Genomic DNA, 26,190 nt, shown 5'->3' with positions numbered 1-26,190 from the left:
CCCAGAGTCGGCCAAGACTGGACCTAATGGTCAGGGGTCCCTTTACCTTTACCCTTTATGTGTGTTGGGGGGGGGGGTTAATAGGTTTGTTTTGGTTCTTGTTTTTATTATGTATTTTGTGTTTTTTATCCAGTATTTTTATGTTGTGAACCGCACTGAAGGGCGGTATACAAATTTAATAATTAAATAATGATGATAGTAATAATAATAATTCCAGGAGGATCTCCACCTGTTTATTTTCTGTGGCATTTTGTTGCCCTGGCTTACATTACAAAGCAAATGCTTCACAGATCCAGCTAGGTGTATTTTGCAAAACAAAGAATCTGGTTGTGACAGTTTCAGCACTCCCTTTCTGCTGCAGAATCCCCTCTTAGGGCTTAAGATCCCAGGATTGAAGCAGACCCCCGCCAAAATCTGTTTAGCTTAACCCCAGTTTCATTATATATCATCCTTGGGAAGCAGAGCTTTTTTTCAGCTGGAGCTCACTAGAGCTCAGCTCCAGCACCTGTGGAAAACAAGGGAGAAGTTCATGGTGAGCTGCAGCTGATTTCTGTGTAAGTTCTCGTTATCCCATTTTTAAATGCTTCTGGTTGTATTTCGTGTTTTTAATAGTTTGCAAACCACCCTAAGGACTTTGGCCATGAGCGGCGTGGAAAAGCAACTAACAAATTATATTTTTGCCTATTGTTTCCTTTCTCTTGCTTTATTTCCTCCCTCCTCCTTTCTTGCAGCTGTTCCAGCGGCTTGAATATTTTGCTCCCTATTTCACCCGCAATTCCATCCACTACTAGCTCCAGCCCGCTAACCCAAGTGAGAAAAGAGCTCGTTGCCACTTATTTAAGAAGCAACCTGGGAAAGGGTGCTGCAGCCGAAAGGAAATAGCAGGGCAGCAGCGTCACCGCGCGGCTGAAAAGAGAAAACTCCAAATAACTCCAAATATGTCTGTCTGTGGTTTTCTCTCCGGGGCTGGAGCGAGCTGCCCGATGCAAACACTGGAGTATTTCAGAATTTTAATCTGCAATTGTCCACACCGCGCAGTTTCTAACTCAAACTTATTTTCATTTTGGTTTTATTTCTTTAAATGAAAAAAAAAAAATGCACCGCCAGTGAGTGCCAAATTCAAGGCGATCTCTTGTGCATTGCCAAAACAAGAAAGAAGAGGAAGTACATAATTCCCCCAATAGGGCACTGATTTGCAGTGCATTTGCGCCCTCAGTTTTCTAGCTACAGTTCAGGTACCGTGCAAATTTAGGAATGAATGGCTAAAATTCCTACATCAGGTAATATTGTGCTTTGAAAGCATATTATTATTATTATTGCTCCGTATTATTATCTATTTCGTGGGGGTTTTTTATTTGTAATGTGAGGTTTGAAAGGCGGTGTACAAATTTAATCAATAATCGATAATAATATTAAGTTAAACCCGAAAGAGTATCCCCCTTTCCTAGTTTGGGTGCTGCCTTTTATATTTATTCTTCAAAGGGGAGAGGTCACACCCGTGCACGTTTCCCATTGTTTGCAATGTTACCGCCGCACACACACCCCCCCAAAAAAAAACCCAGGGGGAAAATGTTTTCCAGTGTGAACCCGGAAGCTTAATCACTGCGTGTATGTGCGCGTCTCTACCATTATCAACTCTATGGAGGGGAGCGGGAAAAGGAACGCGAGCTGGAGGGGCGAAAGCGGGCTGCGCGTCAGCGCGCAAAATAAAAACGTGAGGAGGTGGGGCAGGGAGCGGCCGATCCCGGCGGGGAAGTGCGGCCAATCGCGGGCCGCAGCGTAGGAGGCGGGACCAAAAGGATAAAGAAAAAAATAATACGCAGTTTGTGGCGGTGGGCGTGGCTTTTTAGGGCCCCGCCTCCTCTCCTGTTCGTATGCGCGCGCAGCTTTGGCGCCTCTCAGGTAAGAGAGAGAGGAAAAGGGTGCGCGCGGGAAAAAGAGAGAGAGGAGGGGTGGGGTCGCGTTGCGCGTGCCGGGTCCGTTGCTCCAGAGCGCGGGAATTCGAGGACGGACTCTGGTGGGAACTGTTCTGTCTGAGGGCGCTGGGAAGGGGAAGCTCAGCCCAGTGTCCATTTGCTTTAAATGAAACCGAAACCACGCGCAAAGAAATTAATAAAGACCCACCAGATGTCAAAGAGAAAAACAACTGCCAGACTTTTAATAATAATAATAATAATAATAATAATAATAATATTTTTTATTTATACCCCGCCCTCCCCAGCCAAGGCGGGGCTCAGGGCGGCTAACAAGCAATAATAAAAACAAGTTGAATGAATACAACTTAAAAACAAGATTAAAATACAACATTAAAATATTGAGACAGTAAAATGTTAAAATGAGGCCTCAGCACAGGAGGAGAAAGGAAAAAGAAAGACATCTGAAGGCAGCCCTGTTTAGGGGGAGCTTTTATAATAGACTTGTATTTTAATATTCTGTTGGAAGCCACCCAGAATGGCTGGGGAAACCCAGCCAGATGGGCGTGGTATAAATTTATTATTATTATTATTATTATTATTATTATTATTATTGCCTTCAAGGTGGCGTCTGTAGTTTTAAAGGCAGCCATGGCCAGGAGTGCCTCTGAGCATGTGGTGAAGCTGAGGAAAGGTCCAATGGCCGGCACTTCCTTACTCCACTCCCCACAGATTCCCTTACAGTGGTGCCTCGCAAGACGAAATTAATTCGTTCCGCAAGTTTTTTCTTCTTGCGAGTTTTTCGTCTTGCGAAGCACGGTTTCCCATAGGAATGCATTGAAAATCAATTAATGCGTTCCTAGGGAGACCGCCTTCAGACCAGGGACAGTCCGGGGACAGACTGTCCCAGGACCTCTTCTGAAGGCTGGCGGGGGGAGAAGGGCTTTTCTTCCCACCGCCAGCCTTCAGAAGGCTGTTCTGAAGGCTGGCGGTGGGAAGAAAAGCCCTTCTCCCACCGCCAGCCTTCAGAAGAATTCCTGCAGGGCTGCCTAGGCTGCGGATAGCAGCCTGCTGCCCGGCGCGAGGGGCGCTCTGCTTCAGAGCGCCCCTCGAGCGGGGCAGACATTCGCAGTTTAGGGAGCCTGCAGGACTTCCCCGCAGGGCTCTCCAAGCTGCAGATAGCAGCCTGCTGCCCCGCACGAAGGGCGCTCTTAAGCAGAGCGCCCCTCGCGCGGGACAGACATTCGCAGCTTGGGGAGCCCTGCAAGACTTCCCCGGACCTGTCCTGAAGGCTTGCGGTGGGAGGAGGGCTTTCCTCCTCACCGCCAACATTCAGAATGCTGTTCTGAAGGTTGGCGTTGGGGAGGAAAAACCCTCCTCCCACCGCAAGCCCTGGGAACAGAGGAGAAGCGCTGCGCGCCTTCTCCTCTGTTCCCGGACCTCCCACCGCAAGCCTTCAGGACAGGTCCGGGAACAGAGGAGAAGGCGCGCTGCGCTTCCCCGCTGTCCCCGGAGATTTCCCTATGGGCTTTCGTCTTGCGAAGCAAGCCCATAGGGAAATTCGTCTTGCGAAGCCGCTAACAAATCGGAAAACCCTTTCGTCTTGCGGGTTTTTTGTTTAGCGAGGCATTCGTCTTGCGGGGCACCACTGTATTGTTTTTTCATATAGTTATTCCACCGCTTGTTTTTTTTTAAAAAAATAAAACCTCAAAAGAGGTTTCCAGAAGACAAAAGCAAGTGAAACCAGAAATTCGCAACCTTACATTTTACAACCCCTTGTGTCCCTAATCTACCCTGTGTTCCTCTAAAGAAGGGCTGTATAGAAATTTAAGAGATAAAGTATAAATGTTTTAAAACACACACAAAAAGTTAACATCCTAAAGCAGATTACAATCCGCTCAGCTTTCTAAGCAATCTAGGTAGACTTGTCAACAGGAATCATAGACTTGTAGAGTTGGAAGGGACCTCAGGGGTCATCTAGTCCAGCCCCCTGAAATACAGGAATCGATGACAGATGGCCATCCAACCTCTGCTTAAAAAGTGTAGGAGTCTAGGTTGAACAGGGAGGAAGGACTTCTTTTTTGCTTCCAGTGGGATGATGTAATTTTATGTTTTGCTTGTTACAGATGCTTTGCATTTTGGTTGTCAGCTGCCCTGGGGAACTGAAAATGGTGGGAAAGGCAAGAGTATATTAATGCTCTTTTTTTTAAAAAAATGCAAAAGGCACAGCCAGGCCAAGCTAAAAATCTGATCACGACCCGTTAGGGCTTACCAAGCGAGTCTCACAAAGCAGTTTGCATTAATACATGTATAAAAATAAATCATCCGTTTTGAGAAGTTGTGTATAAAACAAACAAACACAATGGGAAAATAATTGTTTTGAAAGCAAGGTCATTTATTTAAAGAAGTGGGATTCTGGCTGGGTTCTAGATACAGTAGTAATGAAGGTTGAGCTGGAATAATGGTTGTAAGGGTTCAGATGGCCAGTCTGCAGGACTTAATTTGAACTCCCTGGAGTAGGACACAAAGGTATATTAACAGGGAAAAGGTTGCCTCCGAACGTGTGCAGAGTTCTCTGTCACTGCTGAGAATCCATAAACGTTGCCTCACTTTTTTACAATTGTATGTAAGGCCTCTAAGTTGAGTGAAGGCCTTCTGGAAAGGTTTGGGCCTTGGTACTTGTGCTGTAATTAATTATTTTAAAATTTATGCTCAGTTTCTTTTATTCCTCGTGTCATTTGTTACCGAATGTCTATTGCCCCTGTTTTATTTTGAGAGTTTGAAGTAAGAATTGAGCTGAACTTTAAAAGGAAACACATTGGTTGTTGGATCAGCTGAATGGTGGTTGCAGGGATTAAGAACGAAAGAAGAGTTGCTGGATCAGGCCAATGGCCCATCTTTCCCAGCATCCTGTTCTCACAGTGGCCAACCAAATGTGTGGGAAACCTGGAAGTGGGAACTGAGTGAAACAGCACTCTCCGTTCCTGTGATTTCCAGCAACTGGCAATCAGAGGCATAGTTTCTCTGACAGCAGAGGCAGAACATGAACATTGTGGCTAGTAGCCACTGATAGCCTTATCCTCCTATTATTATTTTCCGATCTTCATTCAAAGCCATCCAAGTTACTGGCCATCATTGCCTCCTGTAGGGTCAGGTTCCATAGTTTATGCGCTACTAAGAGAAGGATTTTCTTCTGTCTTTCCTGAATCTTCCAACATTCAGCTGACTTCAAAAGAACAGGTTTTTTATTTTAAAAAATTGTATTTATTTTGATATTTAGGAGCTCACGCTTAATAATTACTTAGCCCAATGAAGCATGGAGAGGTACAAAGCAGGAGAGTGACAATGAGTGTGGGGAGGTATCAGCCATTTTCTGTTTTGTAATCAATTTAATTTTTAAAATTGTTTTTAATTAGATTTTTTAATTAATTAATTTCTCTAATCATTGTCCGTTTCTGGCAAGAAATGCCACCACAGCAGCTGATTCAGAACTTTCACTTTGAGCTGTATGGACTTCTTAAAATAGAAGATTTGCATTAACTGAAACAGGCTTCTCAGCACTTTCACCCTTATCTCTTCCTTAATTTTGTGGTCGTGAGTATGTTTTCAAATATTTGCTAGCTGATTTCACTTGGTGTGGAGAAAGAGGAATCTGATGCAAGTGATGCACTTTACAGAGATTTACAGCAGTATAGGTCAGCTGTGATGGTATTAATTTAAAACATTGCTTATAAGGTTCCACTGCCTGTGCAAGATAAAACAGAAGAGATTTTCCAACTTCCCCACAATTTAACTTGTTAAATTTAAGTCTCAGGTTAGGAGAATCCCACTTTCTATTTTTGTGGGGGGTGGGGGGGTGGACTTTTTTATCCAAGCCTCAGTTCTCTGAATTCACAACTACATTTTGATTTGATTTCTTAGTAAGTCCTTATGGAACCAAATTCCGAAAACAGAAGATATGAAACGAGGAGAAATGCAAGAGCAAAAGAACCGGTAGCCAAATCTCGGATTGACTGGCAGCGAACTAAGGGAAGATGTATATTGTTTGATAGCGAGGAAGAGAGTGACGAAATTACATCAGCATCAGAAAAAGAACTTGAAACCAGTTCAGATGATGATTCAGATGAGAGAGAGAAAGGTGAACCCATACACAATGAGGATAAAGATGAAACTTCGGTTAACGCAGGTGGCCTTCCAGATGTTGAGACAGGTGGTGATTGTGCAGCAGGAGAGGACGTAGATGAAGAAAACATCAACCTTGGGAAACGCAAGAGGTCTCGGAGAACCGTAGTGTATGACAGCGACGATAGTGACAATAGTGACAATAGCGACATTGTTAGGAAAGTGTTTGCCAAACGCAGTTGCATAATCGATGAGAACGACTTGTCCGCTGAACGCACATCACCTGCAGAAAAAGAAGCAAAGAGAAAACAAGACAGGCTAATGAAACTGCAGGAACTGTCCCAACGGCTATCTACTCGAGCTTCCGGCCTCAGTGAATGTCATGAGGTACATTTTTTATTCATTTGCAGAATGTATCGTCGTGCTTGCTGTTCTCGTGCAGATTTGGTGCTCATGAGAACTTTTGTTGGAAAGTGCTAAAAGTAAAAAGGAACTGCTGCTACTTATTGCAGGAACTCATACAGTATACTACTAGGCCCAGTCCCTGAACCAGAAATAATCTTGACTTGGCTCTGGTATTGTTATGGCAACAACTTTACTGAAAACAGGAAGGAGACTGCCTTGCATTTTGGCTTCTCTCTACTTCCCAAGCTAGGACAAGTTATCTGAAATTGTACAGGCACCTTTTTACATCAAGGCAGTGATGCCAATTCAATTGTTGAAAGTAGCCATGGTCTATTACCCTACCTTGGGTGGTAATGGGTGTTTGGGAGTAGTTTGCCAGTGCTTTTAAAAGTGTGTGTGTATAAAATATGCTTCAAACCACTTGAAGCATGTGTTGTGTTGAGCTATTTCAATTAAATTTGTTTGATTTGCTCATTGCAGAAAGCTGAAAGTCTGTAAATTTTGTTAATAAACCTGATTTGAAATGAGGGTTCAATAATTTCGACTGCAACTATATGAACTGATCTGGACCCTGCACTCATCCTCTGATGCCCTTCTTTGTGTGCATCCTCTGCAAGAGGTCGGGAAGGTGGCAACATGAGAACCAGCCTTTTTTGCACTGGCTTACCGTTTGTGGAATGCTCTCACCAGGGAGGCTTGCCTCACTCCTTCATTACGTATCTTGAGGCGCTGGGTGAAAATGTTCCTCTTCTCCCAAGCCTTTGGCTGATTAAACAATTATGGCCTTTTAAACTGGGGTTGGGGGTATTTTTTTGTTTGTTATTATGTTATATAATTTTGTGTGTTTATATTCTAAACTGCCCTGTGATCCTTGAATGATGGGCAATATGGAAAGTTAGTTATTAATAATAATATGTTATGGTAACACAAATGAATTTAAATAAAGGAGTCAAATAAGCCTCTGCTTCTTAATGTCACTAGGATTCTAAAGAAGATGTGATAATAGAAGATGATTCTTCCCATTCATCTCTCACACCTGCTGAAATCAGTGATGCATCTGAGGTTGACAGCATGAAAGATTTCATAGTTGAGGAGGAGGAGGAGTTGGAACAAGAAAACTCTGAGGAAGACAAGAGCCAGTCACAAAAGAAAAAGCAAGCTATGTCAGGCACATTGCTGCAGAAGTGCTTTCCATACTGTAAGGTTAAAATAAAAATCCTGTAAACATCATTTATGTAGTGTCACAATACAATATTTATTAGAGCCCCACCAAACTTTTTTTTTTCCAGTAGGTAACTCATGTAAATCATCAGTCTGACAACCATACTGATATTTTTATTTCTTACAGTGGCCCATGTTGATCATTTTGTCCATTTCCAAAGAGTTGTAAAGGCGTTTCTCATCAATGCAGCTGACAATAACTTTTTGATGTCATTATATGGTAAGTAAATGTGGATTTCCTTAATCAAAAGGCTTTTTAATCACCTTTTAAAATTATTATTGAAGCAAATAAGTGTGTTACTATACGTAGCTTTGTGAAACTAACCAAGCATATGATAATTTGATTTCCTTCTCTTTCCAACAGAGGGGAGAAGACAAAAGAAGTATGCAAAAGAAATGTTGACTTCCCTTCGCTTCTTCGACAATGATTTTGTTCGACCTCGTCTTGACAATTTAGTGGCGAGAAGTCGCTGGACAGAAAAATATACGGTATTGGGGTATTGTTCAATGTTCTTATAAATGACTCTGATGAGGTGGTGCCTTTCAGATGTGCAGATGGCTTGAAGCTGATAGGGATAGCTAACACCGTGTTATAGAAGATAGCATCAAAGTGATACTGACAGGCTGGAACACTGGACTGAAAACTGATGGGAATTGGAAGAGGATGTATTAATTATATCTACTTCTCTATAGACCCATGTATGTGGGTTAACAAACAAACAAAGGAATATGACTGCAAACCTGTATTCAAAGTGCAGGGCTTAGCAGACTCTCCGATGGGGAAAACCACTGAGCCTAGGGCTTGCCAATCGGAAGGTCGGCAGTTCGAATCCCCGCAATGGGGTGAGCTCCCGTTGCTTGGTCCTAGCTGTTGCCAACCTAGCAGTTCAAAAGCACATCAAGTGCAAGTAGATAAATAGGTACTGCTCCGGCAGGAAGGTAAGCGGCATTTCCGTGTGTTGCTCTGGTTTGCCAGAAGCGGCTTAGTCATGCTGGCCACATGACCCAGAAGCTGTACGCCGGCTCCCTCAGCCAATAAAGCGAGATGAGCGCCGCAACCCCAGAGTCGGCCATGACTTGAGCCTTTACCTTTAAACCTTTTCTTTATCCTGTGTCAGCTGTGTGCAGCAGCAAACTTCCTTCCGCCTGTCTGTGCAGTTAATAGACAACACACTGAAATAAGTATATAATTATTATACTTACAGATTTAAGGTATCAGGTATGCATTGTACTATGTGGCAACAATGGAAATTGCAGACAAAAATATTATTGGGTAGAACTAGAACAATGTTGCTATTGCGAGGCACATCCTCCTTCCATGGTCTCACATTGTGAAGGAAGAGAATGAGGAAAGGAAGAGAAGGAACACGTCACTTCCTCGCAGGGGGTGAGGGGGCAATGACCTAACTGAGCCTACTCTAGAAATTAAGAGCTCTGTGGTCCTTCGCCAAGCAGTTGAAATTAAACAGATAAATATATGAATGTTTATCATTGTTGAATTGCAATAGTTGATTCTGTGGAACAAGTGACCAGCAAAATTTCCAACCGGATATCTTTTTTTCCAGAAACGGGTGGATAGTTATCCTGACATCCGCATAGTTGAGGGAATTGGAGAGGACCGTTCCTGTCAGGCCTGTGAACTGCAGAGGCACTGTAGGTTCACAGTGATTCTGTCAGGGAAATCATACGATCGTGAGACAATGCAAGTAGACGACTTCATGTCACATGACGAGCAGGTAAATTTTGTTCCCAGGCTACAAAACTGCTAAGAACCAAAAAGTTAAAATGCATTGCATATTCTTTTTTGTGAGATGTTGATGTTAATATCTTTTAGCCTCATGCTTCTTTTTAGTCTACTTTTGGGTAATGGGTTTTTGGCAGTGGTTTCAAAGATTTCTGTTGCTTCTATTAGTGGCTAAGTATATAATACTTGAAAATCCCAGATGTCTATGACAAATTTCCTCTATAGTGCTTGTTTATGAACAAGCTGATCATTATGATATCCTTAAAACTACATTCTATCAAGAAGTATATAGCAAGCTTTACTAAGAATAATTGATGTCTATATGCTAATTAATATACTTGCAAATAATAATCCTGACATAAATTTTTGGGGTTTTTTTTTTAATTAGATTCATCTTCTCTGTGTGTATATCTAGATCTAGATATATAGTGTCAACAAGATAGTTCAGGTGGTTAGATCATGGCGCTGATAATGCCAAGGCTGCAGGTTTGATCCCTATATGGGGCAGCTGTATATCCTTGCATTGCAGGGGGTTGGATGAGATGATCCTTAGGGTCTGAGTTCCAACTCTACAGTTCTATCTGTTAGAGAGACCAAGGCTTATGGTATAACAGTAACTTGTATACTTGGCATATTATTTATCTGTGAAAAATTATCCCTAAACCTTGATCTTCAGAATTCCCTATAAACCGACAGTGCTTGGGTTGGTTTGACTATATGTGTAAACTGATCAATGGTTTACCGTATTTTTCGCCCTATAGGACGCACCGTCCCATAAGGCGCACCTAGTTTTTTGGGGGGGAAATAAAGGAAAAATATTATTTTTCCCCCCCCAGGCGCGGGGCTGGGGCGGGGGAGGCCCGAGCTTCCCCCGCCCCAGCCCCCAAACAGGCAGCTCTCTGCAAGCCGTGGGAGCCCAGCGCTGGCTTCCGCTGCTTGCAGAGAGATCCGCAAAGCCTGGATGCGCTGAGCTCAGCGCGCGCAGGCTTCGGCATGCAGGCAACTCTCCGCAAGCAGCGGGAGTGCTCCCGCTACTTGCGGAGAGGTCCGCAAAGCCTGGATGCGCTGAGGTCAGCGCGCGCAGGCTTCGGCATGCAGGCAACTCTCCGCAAGCAGCGGGAGCGCTCCCGCTGCTTGCGGAGAGGTCCGCGAAGCCTGCAGAGTGAGAGCGGTCGGTGCGCATCGACCCCTCTCGCTCTCCAGGCTTCAGCGAAAGCCTGCATTCGCCCCATAGGACGCACACACATTTCCCCTTCATTTTTGGAGGGGGAAAAGTGCGTCCTATAGGGCGAAAAATACGGTATCTGACTTCATATATAAACCAAGTAGATAGTCTTAGATAGTTGTACAAATAAGCTAAGCATGGGAACTGAATTGGTGCACTCCAGAGGCTTTGATTTTGCAATGTGAGAATTATATACTTCCAAGAGTATTCGGTCAAACTCCAGTGGTGTGTTGACAACATCTGTTGTACATATGTGCAGTTTTAACTGGGCTAGTGTACCTGTGGGGCTCCTAATTTCATATTCCCTAACTTTCTCAAGCAGAGTGACTCTTTAGATTTACACTGGTGTGACTGTTCTACTGTATAAACCTAGGCTTTGCAGTGTTTATGTTCTATAACCAGGGTTTTTTTTAAAAAAAAAATATTCCCTTGCAATTCAGCTAGTGTTGAACAGGGTATGCTTTGTGAATTACAGGTAATAAGTGCATACCAACAAAGATTTAATCCTTTTAATTTATTATTTCAAACATTTCGCAGCCCCAGTGGCACCGGTATTAGAACTGATTAAAGCAAGTGATCACCTCTGTGCCTTCCTGAATTGACATTCTTAGGGTAGCAGTGGAAAAAAAGGGTCGGTTCTCATTTATGCCAGTGATGCCTTTGGAAAAGTGGCGAGTGTGGAAGTTAGATTCAGTTAGATATCGATAAATGTCCTGCTCAGGTTTTGTCATACCTTGTTTAATTGATGAGACTATTGTATTGCCCATTATTGCCCAAGACCCGCCCAGTAAAAGAGCTTTCCTTTTAATAATACAGGCGTTGGAGATTGGCATTGTGTGTAGAAACCGTACTGAAGTTTATCACAACCTGAAACATTTTAAATACAAGCTGTATCAGAATTGCTGCTCTCTAATGACAAGCAATGAATTCCAGGATGCACCAGTCAAAGATACAGTGTACAGAGTTTTCACACAGCAGAATAATGAAGGCTGGATTGAACAGGTACAGTCGAACTGATTGTACATAAATTCTATTGCTTTGAAAGCAGGGGACATTAATAATCAGTACAGCACTTAGTATTTTGTGGACAGAACTGTAGGCCATTCAGGTGTGGAGGGTGAAGAAAGTAAGAGGGTAAATTTAAGTGCTCATAAAGTGCAGTTTCAGGAAAAGTTGACTGAAAGTAGCTCCTGCTTTGAAATTAGTCCAGCTGTACCTTCTATAATGATTAATGTGATCATATTTCTGCAGGGAATATATTTACCAACATAATAATTACCCAATGCCATGATCCTAGAAAGCAAGCCCTGTTTTTAAACCAATGAAATTTTGTTTAAAAGACTACAGAAGATTCTGGACTTGTTTCCAATATTGTTAGTGTGTCATTTTGTGATTAGGCAGTGAACAAAAGGATAAAATGAGAGAGGGAGCCTTGCATAGAGGTTGCTGCATCCTCTCTGATCCTGGCAACTGTGCCACTTTGTTCAGACTCCTTGCTAGGCTTTATTTAACCTGCTAAAAGTATGCCATCCTGCTGCTTTCACTACTTCAGCAAATTTAAAGACTAGAGTACAGCAGTTTGCTTTTTAAAAAGCTTTCTATAGCAGACAGCTTTATATTATTAAAAGAAAAAAATTCCTAGGCGGCAAGATTACTCCTTTCTGGGAGAATTTTAAGACCAGCTGTAGCAGGTATTGCAAAAGGTATATTTAGATCAATATAGGCAGGTGTGGGATTTGTCTTGCATGAGGCTCATCAATAAAGTTTCCAAGAGAGCATGACTTACATCCCTTTCACACTTGTATACAAGGCATAATTTTGACAGGTGCAATCTTGTGTGATGGAAAGAAGATGTTACTATCAAAATTGTGCACTGTGCTGCTGTTAAAGCGAGGAATTCATTAGTGATCTAAAACCAATATACTGAAACCAGTATAGAAGCTAGGACATCCCACTGCCATCATGCAGTATAAGGTTTCTGCTGAGGGAGCTGCACTGGCTGCCAATAGGCTACCACAGGCATAGGCAAACTTGGCCCTTCAGATGTTTTTTGGGACTACAAGTCCCATCATCCCTTGCTAACAGTACCAGTTGTCAGGGATGATGGGAATTGTAGTCCCAAAACATCTGGAGGGCTGAGTTTGCCTATGCCTGGGCTACCAGGTGCAATTCAAGGATTTGCTTTTCGTATTTCAACATTTTGGGACCAGATTACCTAAGGGGACACCTTGTCACATCCATCCCTGCCGAGAAACTGCGCTCCTCAGTTGGGGCACTACTAAGAGAGAAGTACCTAGCATTTTGACATTTTGGTGGCTTTTGAAATACATATTTGTTCTAAGAAGGCTTTCCCTGAAGTGTGGCCCAATCATTGTGTGGAATAATAATTCTACAACTGTATAAATGGTTTTGCTGCTTTTAGTTTACTGGGTTTCTAATCTTTTTTTATTACTGCACATTGCTTCAGTAACTTTTTAATTGGTTTATAAGTGTGCAAATGAAATTTAAAAGGAACATAAAAAGTTCCACCTTTAATTTAGGTCTGCTAAAATGATACTTTGTTTTCTTTCGTTTGAAGCAATATTCTGAACTTCAGAACTACATGGTACGTGCGGAAAACTTCCAAGACGAAAAAAAAGACTTGATGTCATCATTTTTTTAAAAAGGCATCTACTTACAAACGTGCTTTCCCTTGACTGGTGATAGTATTTGAATATCATGCTGCGTTCCAGCTGTTTTTGTTTTTACTGCAAGACAATCAATGTGCCTGTATGTTGTTATGGATACTAATAAGTTAATGTGTATTTCTTTTTCATAGTTCATTTTAATTATCAAAATAATCATCTAAGGACATTTTTATAGTGGAAGTCATCTCTTCTGTGTTCTTGAACACCAGGCAGCTCAGCTTAATGATCTAAAATGAAAAACAGTCTCTGAATAACCCGGGTGTTCATTCAGGAAATGAAATTTTATGCACAGTGATGCCCAGATGAATTGTGCCAGTGTATGAAAAATGCTTGGCTTCAATTCTTTTTGAAAGAGGAAAGGTCCACATGGTGAGAAGCCCAAAGGCTGTAATATGCATACTGCTTTCCCAGCACAGTGTTTAAAACCAGCTGTAAACCAGGTACATTCCCACCCCCCAGGACACAGGGCAGTAACAAATTAGCTCTCTAAAACCAACAGGCCATCATTGTTTATGCATCCTGGAGACCCAGAATTCATGGACTTGCATTTAGCCGGCTGAGCGGTAAAAGAAATAAATATCTTTATACTGCTAGCAATATCCGTTTTCCATTTCTGTAGCATTTGGAAGGGAAGATGCTTTATAAGACTGATATGCAGAGGCTTCTGCTCATTCTGCATGACGTAATACCCAGTTGGGTCTGTTTCCATTTTGGAGTCAGGGAATTTGATGAATGCTCAGTTCATCAGCTTGACACTGACAGTTCGGTAGCAGCTTCAGTTAGACTATTGGCAAGTGGGGTCTGCAAAACAGTCTTAGTGTGCAGTGATCGTGCTCAGGGTTCCAGCAATGCCCTTTTCCAGGACTCACATGCATACACTATTTTCTGGGCTCCCCCACTCCAACATCCAACTAGTATTCTATAGCTACTGAGCATGCATAGTCCTCATTGGGCTGTTTCAGGTTTGTTTCGCTCACTTTAGTGTCTTCCCCACTGCCCTGTTCATCTTTTTTTCTCCTCCTGAAAACCGCGGACCTTTCCCAAGCCTGCTGCACAAGGATCCACACTTGGAAAATGAATTTGCTCTTAAGTGTATATGGGATGATGGCCCAGTGCATACTTCAGAGGAGTTCAGAGTTCACTCAGAGCACCCTTCCTGTATATTAACTTGGATAGGTGAGTTAGGCAGCCTTGATATATATGAATTACAGATCAGAGACACATCCAGTTTTTGATTGTGGGCAATATGAAGAATAGGAAGCCTTTGGCCTCTGATTCAGACATACAGTAAGCTGGGGTCTTCAATGAACAGGTGTGCTTTCTTCCTCTTCAGTAAGCTGAATAGATGGTGTTTCTGCTCTGTTCATTTCCACTGTGTCACCTGTGTGAAAGGCTGTAGCTCAAGGGTAATCTTCTTTTGCGTGCAAAAGGTCCTAGGATCAACCCCCAGCATCTCGAGGTAGGTCTAGGAGGCCCCTGTCTGAAACCTTTGGGAGCTGCTGCTAGTCACTGTGTGCAGTACTGAGCTAGATGGACCAATGGCCTGACTTGATTTGAGTCAACTTCCTGCGTCTATTATAAGTTTGGGCTTCAGATGTGAATGGAAGCAGTGATAATCCAGGAACAAACCTTCCTTTTGCATGTGGGCTTCCTAGTGGCATTAGTTTGGAAACAGAACACTGGACTACCTGGATCTTTAGTCTGATCCTATAAGGTGATTCCTATATTATGTTCATCATCTACTCGCCAGGTGAGCCCCAAGTCACCCAAGTGCCACCACAGCTCTTATCAGGTACAGCAGGGCAGCAGCAGTTAAGGGGGTATGAAAGGCGAGGCTAAGGGACAGTGGGAAAAGCAAGTGCACAGACTCTCTGTGTGCAACTCCTTAATGCGCTCAGGTTTATTGCGATGAGTAAAAGTCTAAAGTTTGGGTGCAGTGTTAACATTCTTAAGGCTCTGGTTCGCTTTAACAGCTCGGCTGTGCCTGCTGTGTTTGACAAAGGTGTTCATAAGCCCCACCCATGTTTGCACTTGGTAAATAGAAGCATATTAAGTGTAAGGAAACGGAAAAGATATGAATCAAGTTCTCTTCGCATAAACGTGGGAGTTTTCGCACCTTAAGAGAGCAAGCCATCCTCTGATGTGATCAAGTTGCTCCTAGCTTTTGAATTACAGCTTTTGAATTAATTCTTGTCACGGTGTCTTTCTCTATCCTGACATGCTACCTTTTCAAAATCAACCATAACGTAGGCTTGCACTCTGCATAAAGCTGTAAAATAAACTCTTCTTTCGCTATGTCCCATCTGTCTCTTGCCTGCCTATTATTTGTTCCCCTAACCGCTTCATGTATTTGGGGTTGACTTACCAGCCTGCAAGCGGAGCTGGTCAGTTAACAAGGAAGGACAGAGGTTTAACACTGATTGGAAGAGGCTTGTCAGTTCACCTAAAGGCACTGTTGAGGCTGGTTGCACCCAAATTGGTTCGGAAAAGGAAAAAACACAAGACTACTCTCCTTCACAAGTGTCCTTTGGGAGTTAGGTCTTCACCACCACCGAAACTGAGTACAGTCATGTACAGTACTGTGCTTTTGCATTTACGGGCAGCAAAATCAGTTTCTCAAACAGCTTAGAGGCTGTGGTTGGCTCAATGGATTAAAAGCTTCAGGCCTGCTTTAGGAAACCCTCCTAACTTGCAGGTGGAAGGCTTGCTGCTGCTTCGAATGAGTGTTTCTTCCATCTCTTAAACAGGCTCGACCATCAGCAATATGATATATGGGTGCATGAAAAGTTTGGGCGGAAAAGTCTTTTCAAAAGCATCTTGTGATTTGTGCCAAACAGCTGAAAAACATTAAATGCTCCAGTGTCTTTTCAGGAAACATATTCTCATTTCAGCAGCCTCCAATAATGGATTTAAAAAGGAATGTGGGTAAACAAGAAGCTTGCTGAAACGTAATGTTAGAAAACGCTATCACTATGCAAACAGCTTGTGTGTACACGTACATATGCCCACATAATATCATAAGCCCTATAGTTTATGTAATTTATAAAATAATGGCTTCCAATGTTTAAGCACAGTTATCTTGTTTGCTGAAGGTTTGTGGGTTGGGAATTAACGGGCATGGCAGAAAAGTGAATGTGAAATTGCCTGCACCTTTTATCCAGCCTCCACTGCCATCTTCCAAGAGCTTGGTGGAAATTTTGCAAAGGGAAGCCGTTTGTGTGCACACTGCACCTTGGGCTATCCTTCCAGGTGCGTGCACTATACCAGTGTTAAAACAAAATAAAAGAAAAAAAATTCCTTCCAGTAGCACCTTAAAGACCAACTAAGTTAGTTCTAGGTATGAGCTTTCGTGTGCATGCACACTTCTTCAGATGCATGCACATGAAAGCTCATACCTAGAACTAACTTAGTTGGTCTTTAAGGTGCTACTGGAAGGAATTTTTTTTCTTTTATTTTGTTTTGACTATGGCAGACCAACACGGCTACCTACCTCTATACCAGTGTTGTTATGCCCCCAAAGCACCTGGCAAGGTCCGATTCACATGTAGAGGAGCAGCCTGCTTTCGAAAAGCTATGCCTGTTTCCTGGTGGCGCGTGGGCTTGTGTCGGGATTTACTTCCACGGGCACAGCGTCAGCCTTCTGAAACGCACATATATCAGCGCCCCCTGATTTGATCGCGAGTGCCCGAGCATAACGTGGGAAAGCGGGCTTTTTAAGTAAACGGAAGCTCCCTGCAACGAGAGGGTTTGGCCGGCAGGCGTCTCCTTGCCCTTCATTTCGGGGAACGGCGACTTTTTCCGCGCAACGGTGCCAGCCTTCCGCCAGGGCTCCCCGTCAGTCTCATGTTTGCTGCTGTTGCCGCCGCTGCTCAGATTCTGTGCGAGCACAATGAAATCCTGTGTATCTGCAACCCCCGCGCCGTGCAGTCGTAGCAGCCTGGCGGCTTAAAGCACGAGACAAGCGAAGGAAAAGGGGGAGAGGGGGGGGAACACTGCAAGCTTTCTGCTCTCTTCTTAAACCGGCAAGTGCAGAGGGCAGGGCGGCAGCAGCGGCAGCGACCACCACCGTCAAGCGCGCTTTGGAGAGACATTGCAACAGCAACAAAAACTCACCAAGTCGGAAGGGATGGAATATACAAATTGACCGAGGAATCTCGCTGCATCGGACGGGTCTGGAGGCGGAGAGCTGGAAGTTTGTAAGTTTCGAGCTGGTTTGTGAATTAGCTGATCGTTGGGAGTCGTGATTTCTGCTTTTACTCCCACCAACTCTTCCCCCCACCCGCCTCCTCTCTCTCCCCCGCCGCGTTCCTGGGTGCTTTGCTCAGCTTTTCTGGAAGTAGACAAAAAGGAGCACGAGGATGCGGGGAGGGCTTTTTGCCTCGAGATCGGAGCTGGCTTTTTTCCGTGGCACGGGAGGGAGGGACACTTAAGGATCGCCCACCCTCCGGAGAAACCATCTGCCCGTCCGCTTCTCCCAAGCATGGGTTGGATTCATTGGAGAACCGCGTCTGAACTTTATGACACCGGGAACCAGTAAGCCGTCTTGCTTTTCCTTTGACTTAAAAGGAGATACTCTTTGAGCAGGAGCCTATGCAAAAACAACAACAACCGGGTTTTAAAAGACCGAGGTAGGCGAAAGAGAAAGCAACAAATATTAAAACTCTCCGGGATCGCTTCTCCCATCCCTCCGGCATCCAGCCAACGCGCCCCATTCCGATCGCTGCTCTTGCGAGCAACTTCAGGGAAAGCGGGGGCCAGCCCGGCGAACCTCGTGTCACCCGTTCACACGACACTCCACGCTCGCGCTCACTTTCACGCGTCCCTTTCTTTTTTGCGCTCAAGAGAAGGGTGTGTGTCTTTCCATACCTTTTTGCCAATTGGCAATTTTTTTGCCAATTTGCCCTCCCCCCCCCAAAAAAAAAGCACGCTACCCAGCTTTGGAGATCTGCTTATTTATTCTCCCTAAAATGCATTGCTATAAAACTTTGCGGCGATGATTTTCGGCAAGCCTTAATCAGACCTCGTGGTGGTGGTGGATTTTTTTTTATTATTATTTTATTTTTTTTGAAAGGAAAAGGGGAGGAAAAATATCCCCTATCAGTGGTTTGCCCCGCGATTTAAATGGCTGTTGCTTGCAAGTCTGCAGCCGCCCCTGCTGGCCAGCTTCGCCCCCCGCTGCTGAAGTCTGTTGCTTTGCTCGGGGAACCTGCAAAAAGGATGGCGCTGGCGGCGACTTTGTAAAGAGCGCGCTGGACTAAAATCGGGCAAGCGATCTGCCCCGGTTTGCAGGAGAGAGGAGCGCAAGATTCGCACTCGTTCCGGAGAGAGGAGCCGGTTTCTGGTTCGCGTGAGAGTGGATCAACGAGCCCTTTGCAAAAAGAGCAGGGGCCTGAGGCTGCGGGGATGGGGGACACGGCTCCCCCCCAAGCCCCGGGTCTCCTGGGAGGCGGCGGCGGCGGCTCGGTGGCGGCGCCGCGGGTGCACAGCGCGATCGTGGAGCGGCTGCGGGCGCGCATCGCCATCTGCCGCCAGCACCACCTGAGCTGCGAGGGGCGCTACGAGCGGGGCCGGGCGGAGAGCTCGAGCCGCGAGCGGGAGAGCACCTTGCAACTCCTCAACCTGGTGCAGCACGGCCAGGCGGCCAGGAAAGGAGGGAAGCACAGCAAGGCAGCAGCGGCCAATGGTCACAGCGGAGGAGGCGGCGGCGGCAGCATCGCGGCTTCGGCTACTTCTGCGAACGCTGCAGCGCCCCCTCCGGCAGACTACTATCGCCAGCAGCTGATCAGCAACGGGACGACTGGTGGCAGGAGTGGGATCAACGGAGAGCAGCCCGGATCGGCCTCTGGAGCGGAGCAGAGGAACCCCGCGCTCATTGCGGTGAGTCTCGTTCGTTTCCAGGTTCCCTCCAAACATGCTCAGGAGGCAGCGCCTTTAGGGTGCCCAGCCGAGGGGGCACAAAATAATAATATTTTTAGAAACGTATATTTATTCGGGTACCTACTTGAGAATATCCATTTTAAAAGTAACTGTACCAAAAGGAATTATTATGAAAATAAGAAATAGTTAGAGGGTGCCAAATTTTTGTCCTCGCCCAGAATTAGCAAATTCTGCCCCTGTGGGAGGGGAGTTGCAAGGGCTGAGTTTGGAAGGATGGACCAATGGTCTCTCATATGTGTGAGTTTTTAAAATGTCAAAATGTCATTTTGCACCGCTAACTCCCCCCCCCTCCATTTTTACAAGCCGTATCTCTGTACTTAAAACAGCAGCCTGCCATGTAGAAATGCTAATGGTTGTTAATGAGGAGTGCCATTAGATAGGCTATTTTGTTTTGCACACAGGCACATCACTGTGTTCTCTCGTTCGTGTGCCATGCCGTCAGCAAGAGTGCAGGTCTCTCCCCTGAGGAGCTTGCAATCTGAAATTTGACATAGGAGAGGGCAGTGATCCTTTTAGCAGCCTGTAAGCGCAGACAAGGTATTACTGCCCCCATTTTGCAGATGAGAAGCTGAGGCAGAGAGAATGGTGGCTCACTTCAAAGACACTTTGGAACAGGCATAGGCAAACTCGGCCCTCCAGATGTTTTGGGACTACAACTCCCATCACGCCTGACCACTGGTCCTGTTAGCTATGGATGATGGGAGTTGTAGTTGTAGGGCCGAGTTTGCCTATGCCTGCTTTGGAAGCTTATTTTATTACGGTGATGCCACTAACTTAGTTGGCTTTTTAGAAGGGGATTTTGGACACATTAATGGTGGGTGATCTGTTTATCCATGGCTATTGCCGTGCCACAACTGAATGGAACCTACACATTCAGTAGCACTGTATCTATGAATACCAGACGCAGGGGAATTGCTGTTGGCTTCATGCAATTTTTCCCCAGAGGGATCTGGCTGGATGTTGTTTGGAACAGGATATTGAACTGAATCTGGTCTAGCTGGGTTTTTCTCACAGCCTCGCTTTTTTGGGAGAGAGGGCGCTACACCTGTTTACTTACTGCCTGCAGTGTATCTGTGGCTTTGGTCATGGTGGTGGTGAGATTTAAGAACCCCAGAGAAAAGGATGAGAACCTATGAAGGTTAATTCAGCAGTTGGAACCCCCATGTTGGATGAGTTCCACTGGAGATCTGGAAACAAGGGGGGAACTGCGTAATTGATGGAAGAGGAGATGACGAGCCTTACGAATGTGGTTGGGCATCGGATACTGTTGACCTAGGGTCTAAGTAAACATGGTGGTGGGCAAGTGATAGGTGAGGTGGCGTGGTTTGTCTGCTAAAAAGAGAGGCGTTACTTCTGTCCTGCTGGTCTCCTATATGCCTCTGGTTGACACTCGTAAGAACAGGATACTGGAATAAATATTCCTTTGTTGAGATCCAGCAGGACTCTGGTTATCTGCAGCCTCCTGCTTGTGGGTCATTACAGTACTCACCCAGCTCTGGGATAGCTCAGTTGGTAGAGCATGAGGCTCTTCATCTCAGGGTTGTGGGTTCAAGCCCCACATTGAGCAAAAGATTCCTGCATTGTAGGGGGTTGGACTAGATGACCCTTGTGGTCCCTTGCAACTCTACAATTCTATCCTTTATTGCTTGTTTCACTGCTGCTTACTTGCATCAGAAATTATTTTGCTTCCGAAGTTTACAAACAAACAAACCCTTCCCAACGCAGCTTCATTTTAAACATAGTATTTGGTATATTTTATCCCCTAAAGTCCAGCTTAACTTTGGGGCGTGAGGAGCACTCTTTTCGATAAGTGTTTTTTTGTTGATAGGCAAACCACATTACGGGAGAGGGGAGTTTCACCTTGAGAAATCCAGAAGCAAATGTCAAAGCCAGGGGTGTAGAATAGCAAAGTTTGCAGTTTTGTTCCATTTCAAATACAGACAATTAATAGCTCTCAAAACAAAGCTTCAAGAGACCCAGAGGGATAAATTAAATGCCCATCGTGTTTTCATGCAGAACAAGTACAATAGGGGCCATACTATAACAGTGATGTGTAAGGTTTGTAGAATTAGACATAGCTTTTCCGTAAAGATACTCGAGATGTCACTGCTCCCGTCTGCAGCCTGTTGACAGTTTGAGTGTCAGGTATAAGATGGTCCCATTGATTGCAACAAGCCACAGACAGGTGAAGTATCTAGCTGTGGCATGAGTGGAAGATTGCAGCAGTACAAGACTCAGTTTTGGAGGCTGTGTGCTGGGTATAAAGTAGCATCTTTTATATCTGCAACAGGTTATCTGATGCGTGCAAAATGGACGTTGGGGTTGCAGACATCCTTCCTCAGTACTTCTTGACACTTCTTGAGCTGCCCTAATATATGCCCCATTATTATTATTATTATTATTATTATTAACCCTCTAATTATTTTGATTCACTCCATGAATGTGTGTATGGCAATATTGTGGCTTACAATGGCTGTGTTCTACCTTGGCTGCCAAGGAAGTATGCTTCTGCATTCTAGTTGTTTGGGGTGGCAAACAGGGAGGGTTCTGCTGTGCTCTGGAGTTTCCCTTAAGCATCTCACCGGTCGCTGTGAGAACAGAACGTTGGACCAAATGGGCCTTTGGCCTGATCCTGCAGTTCTCTTCATATATTATTCCATGCCTTCCTTGCACCAACATTGCTGGATATTTTTTGTTCTCCTTCCTGGCTACTCATAATGGCACAGGCCGTGTTTTCCATCCATCTTGTGACCGCTGCCAGCAGAGTCTTCAGAGTGGTGACCCCCACACCGTTTTCAAGCCTTCCTTGAGAATTCTAGCATGCCCTGCCTGCTTTTGGTTCTCAGCATCTGCTAAAGACCTTCTTGTTGACCCCAGCACCCCCAGCACATCGGTGGGCTCTTTTGTTGAGTCGCTGTGCAGATTATAAACCGGTGTTTTATTACATTTCTTTTTAACCATTTGTTTTACGATTTTTATGTTTTGCACACCACTTTGATATTCTTAAATAGTCAGCGATGTATATGTAAATGTATTAAATAATGCATAATAATGCAGGGCTGTAGTTTAGGAAGTTCCACTGGTGCAGCACCATAGATGTCATAGCCAAAGGTAGCATTCTGTTGCTTTTGCCATGTGTGGAGCTTGAGCAACTTAAATGAATATCAGTAGCCCATGTGCTTGCGCTCTTTATAAAGATTTGAGGAGTGAGGTTATTACCCTTCTGCTATTATCCATACCAGGTCACTCAACCATTGCTACTCCGTCTTTTCTTCCAGCAGATCAAGATAACAGCAAAAACTGCAAAAAATAAAATAAAAAAATTAGCAGGGGCAATTAGAATAAGATCTATTATTTGATTAACTTCCTAACACTGCTCAATTTTTTAATCAAAAGAAAGCCTATTGGTTCACCTGTTTTATCTGTGGCAAAAGAACTATGTATTAATTCTGCCATTTGTATGGATGTAAACTTCCAGAACGTACTTTCTATAGCTAACCATCTAGCTCTGTCCTAGGTGCATTTTATTTTATTGCTATGGTTGGTGGCTGATGCAAATAAAGATTCTATCTGTCTTAACTGGAGGCTGCAGATGCAAAGTGTTGTGTGAACCAGTAACTTATACCACCCAAGCTGTGCCCAAAATTGCCACCATCTGAACTTGGAGACGTTGCTGTGCCTTTCAGGATACTAGGGAGAAAAAGCCCTACAGGGGCCACACCTGTTAATTCCTCCCTCCCTGGCCATATATTAGGGTGGTGGAGTCACAAGTCACCGAAGACATAATAAAGACAGCCTTGATTTGGATTCCTTTGCAGGCAGGGAGTGATTGACCTTGTGCTATCTGCCAGCTGCATGCATGTGTTGCTAGCTGGCCTCAGCCATTTGGTGTGGGGCGGTTTGCACCGCTGTTGGGGTTGATAATCGCCACCAGGCCTTGAGATAGTGGTACCACCCGTGTCAGATTAAAGCACAGAGCTTTAATCTGTGTTTATGCTGCGTTTCCTCTGTTATGGCGGCAACATATGAGTTAAATGCGTTTAGCAATAGAGGCTGACTGGTCCGCATTTTTAACAAAGGTGCAAAAAAGAAAAAAGAAGAGGGTAATGTGATAACCCAACTAATTAAAGTTTTCAGGGCTTAAAAGCCTATGCACAGATGTTTTGCCAAGCAGAACTCCGAGGTCACAAAGACCTACAGTAGCTGAAGACATTTCTGTGCTCTTGGTTTGTTTGGGTTGGTTTGTTTTTTTTTTTTTAAGTTATCTAGCGTTGACCTTCAAAATTATCCTACTCCCTTCCTTAGTACAGAAGAAGAAGAATGTTTCCTCTCTAAATACCGGAGTAATTTTGCAGGCAAAACTATACCTAGAGGAATTGCCTCATCTGAAATGTGGCTCTCTGGGCCACCTGGATTTGCAAGCAATTACACAGAACCTAGGACTTGCCGATCAGAAGGTTGGCGGTTCGAATCCCCACAACAGGGTGAGCTCCCGTTGCTCGGTCCCTGCTCCTGCCAACCTAGCAGTTTGAAAGCATGTCAGAGTGCAAGTAGATAAATAGGTACCGCTCCGGTGGGAAAGTAAACAGCGTTTCCATGTGCTGCTCTGGTTCGCCAGAAGCGGCTTAGTCATGCTGGCCACCTGACCTGGAAGCTGTACGCCGGCTCCCTCGGCCAATAAAGCGAGATGAGCGTCACAACCCCAGAGTCGGTCACGACTAGACCTAATGGTCAGGGGTCCCTTTAGCTTTACTCCAATAGGATGCATTTTTTGTATGCTATTCTCACCAATCCCTTCATTTTTACACACACTTTCCCTAGTAGAATTCATTTCTGTAATCCTTGGTTGGAGAACTGCGTCACAAAATGCAGGGAAATGAGAATTTCGAAGGATAGCTGTGTTTTTGGTCCTCGGGTTATTTCAAGAAAGTGTGATAGTGTCTGCTTTAAATGCGTACTGAATCAAATTTCTCCTCAATCCCTACTCCCAAGTAAGTGTGTATAGCAGTTGGGAAGGAGAAAGATGTTTTCAGCTCACTAAACAAGTGCAGCAAATTAGTGGTGTTTCTTCATGTGGCTGAGCGGAACAGATGTTTCCTAGAAGGAGGGCAGAGGGATGTCTGAGGCTTCCAGTTTCTGAAACTGACCTTAAATATGTTCTATCACGGCGAGATGCGTTGCGTGAACTCTGAAGAACTTTTTGAATGGTGACACTCACAGATGAGTGGCAGCTGGGAAGACGTCTAGATTCGTTTTTAAAACCAAAAATAAACAAAAAGGGTAGCTAGGCAACGACGACAGTAACAAAATGGGGCAAAATTAATAATATCGTTCTTTGGAAAAACAGTTCTCAAGCTTTTCCTTCCACTTGAAAATCGCTGAGGGTCTAGGCCCAACCACTTAATAAACATCGTTTTTGTTGTTCTGCATATAAAAATGCATACAGAATTTGCATTTTAAAGAACAATGTTTTCTTCAGTTCTGGTGTCTACAACCAAATAGGTGCCACATTAAGGAAACCACAAGGTCTGAGAAGGGCCTCTAACAGTATTTCCCAAACTTGAGTCGCCAGATTTGGGGGGGGGGGGGACTACATTTCCCATCATCTCTGACCGCTGGTCCTGCTAGTTGGGGATGATGGGAATGGTAGTCCAAAAGCAGCTGGAGACCCAAGTTTGAGAAACTGGTTTAGACAAAAATTAGTAGGCCAAACCAGTCCCATATTGTGGGGTGGTAGTCAACTACATTTTACTCAGAGAGAGTACGTCCATTAATGGCTCTAACTCAGAGGGTCTGCTCTGAGTAAGACTTCGTTCAGTGCCACCCCATGAAAATCATAAGTTCTGTACCAGGGCCTTATTGATAACTAGGCTCTGGTCCAAATGGCTGCCGGCTCCTTTTCGATAATCTGGCTCTGGCTGCTGGCTCCATAATAAGGCAGGGGGCCGGCATCACCCCCAGGGCCAAAGGCATGCAACTCCTCATTTATGCATGTTCAAGGCACACATGACCGTACACATCACCACGAACCTGGAAGTAGCACGAAAGGGGGCAAAAACAGCCCTAAAAGACCATGAAAACTGTGAAAATGGTGCAAAAATAGCATCTAGCAATCCCACAAGGCTTTGAGGCCTGTAGAGTTTGAGCATGGAGGTTTGGAGGGAGCGGTGGTGGTGGAGTTTGGTGGCTTTTTGGTTTTTAAAGGGTTTTTCAAGGGTTTCCAGAGGCTGTTGGCAGGCTTTTTCAATGGTGTTCCCAATACAATTTCACTTAAATGCGCGGTGCCTAAGGAACGCAACCCCCGCATAAATGGGGAGTTGCCTATTCCACAGTCTTTCTTTGGAACACCTCGGTGGTGTTTGTGGACCTGCCGTGGTCTGCAAACCACAGCAGGATACAGTCCAAGGGGAAGTTTTCCCGAGTGAATCCCATTGACCAGAGGTGGTTGAAAGGTGACTTGTGGTATTTAGTGGTGTTGGGTCACAACCTGTCAGAGAGCCTGGTTCTTTGTTGTTGTTTTGTATAATCCTTTTTTATTGAGTTTTACACTGCAGATTTAAATCCAAACATTAAGCATCATCATCAACATTTAGGATTCTCTGAATCCTGGGACTCCCCTCCACCCTTCTATGGTTACCATTTTCAATCTTTTTCAACTGCCTCACATATTTTCTCTATTTTTCTTAAATAATCCATTTTCCTTAGTTTTTAGTACCTTACAAGCATTGCTCAAATCCTGCCAAGGTTTTTAGTTGCTTACAGTGTTCTCTTAAATACATTGCAAATTTTCCCCATTCCTTATTAAAGTTCCTCTCTTCTTGGTTTCTGATTTTCGTGATCATTTTGGCGTAGTCCATCATCTTCATCTTCATCAGCCATTCATCTCTGGTTAGGACTTTATCTTCTTTCCATCTCTGGGCCAGTAGTATCTGTGCT

At 44.4% G+C, this 26,190-nt stretch overlaps 2 protein-coding genes across 3 annotated transcripts in view; both read left to right on the top strand.

Annotated features, from left to right (window-relative positions):
• Positions 1-1,738: 1,738 nt before the first annotated feature.
• On the top strand, positions 1,739-15,617 carry CCDC82 (coiled-coil domain containing 82). 2 transcript variants are annotated; one of them, XM_081860515.1, is made up of 8 exons: positions 1,739-1,902; positions 5,835-6,422; positions 7,422-7,638; positions 7,789-7,881; positions 8,026-8,150; positions 9,227-9,397; positions 11,447-11,632; positions 13,209-15,617. In XM_081860515.1, the coding sequence occupies exons 2-8, from the start codon at positions 5,844-5,846 to the stop codon at positions 13,290-13,292; spliced, it is 1,455 nt and encodes a 484-aa protein (XP_081716641.1). In that variant the 5' UTR covers positions 1,739-1,902; positions 5,835-5,843; the 3' UTR covers positions 13,293-15,617. The 2 variants fall into 2 exon arrangements, with proteins under 2 accessions (XP_081716641.1, XP_081716642.1); XM_081860516.1 differs by lacking the exon at positions 1,739-1,902 and adding an exon at positions 4,058-5,507.
• Positions 15,618-18,237: 2,620 nt separating this feature from the next.
• Positions 18,238-26,190, top strand: part of MAML2 (mastermind like transcriptional coactivator 2) — a 156,008-nt gene continuing 148,055 nt past the window's right edge. Inside the window, exon 1 of the mRNA XM_081860155.1 lies at positions 18,238-19,194. Within this exon, the coding sequence (XP_081716281.1) occupies positions 18,721-19,194 (474 nt within the window). The 5' untranslated portion in view covers positions 18,238-18,720. The remainder of the gene's footprint in view (positions 19,195-26,190) is intronic.

Source organism: Podarcis erhardii (assembly GCF_964252035.2).
Source record: "Podarcis erhardii genome assembly, chromosome: 4".
Lineage (NCBI taxonomy): Eukaryota > Metazoa > Chordata > Lepidosauria > Squamata > Lacertidae > Podarcis > Podarcis erhardii.
The sequence above is the reverse complement of the archived record's forward strand: the minus strand, read 5'-3'. Positions and strand labels throughout refer to the sequence as shown.

Excerpts from the sequence above, each read along its gene's own strand:
- CCDC82 (XM_081860515.1), top strand. The coding sequence starts at position 5,844 with ATGGAACCAAATTCCGAAAACAGAAGATATGAAACGAGGAGAAATGCA. Across the intron at positions 7,882-8,025 it reads CTTTTTGATGTCATTATATG|AGGGGAGAAGACAAAAGAAG; the intron begins GTAAGTAAATGT and ends TCTTTCCAACAG. Across the intron at positions 9,398-11,446 it reads TCATGTCACATGACGAGCAG|GCGTTGGAGATTGGCATTGT; the intron begins GTAAATTTTGTT and ends TTAATAATACAG.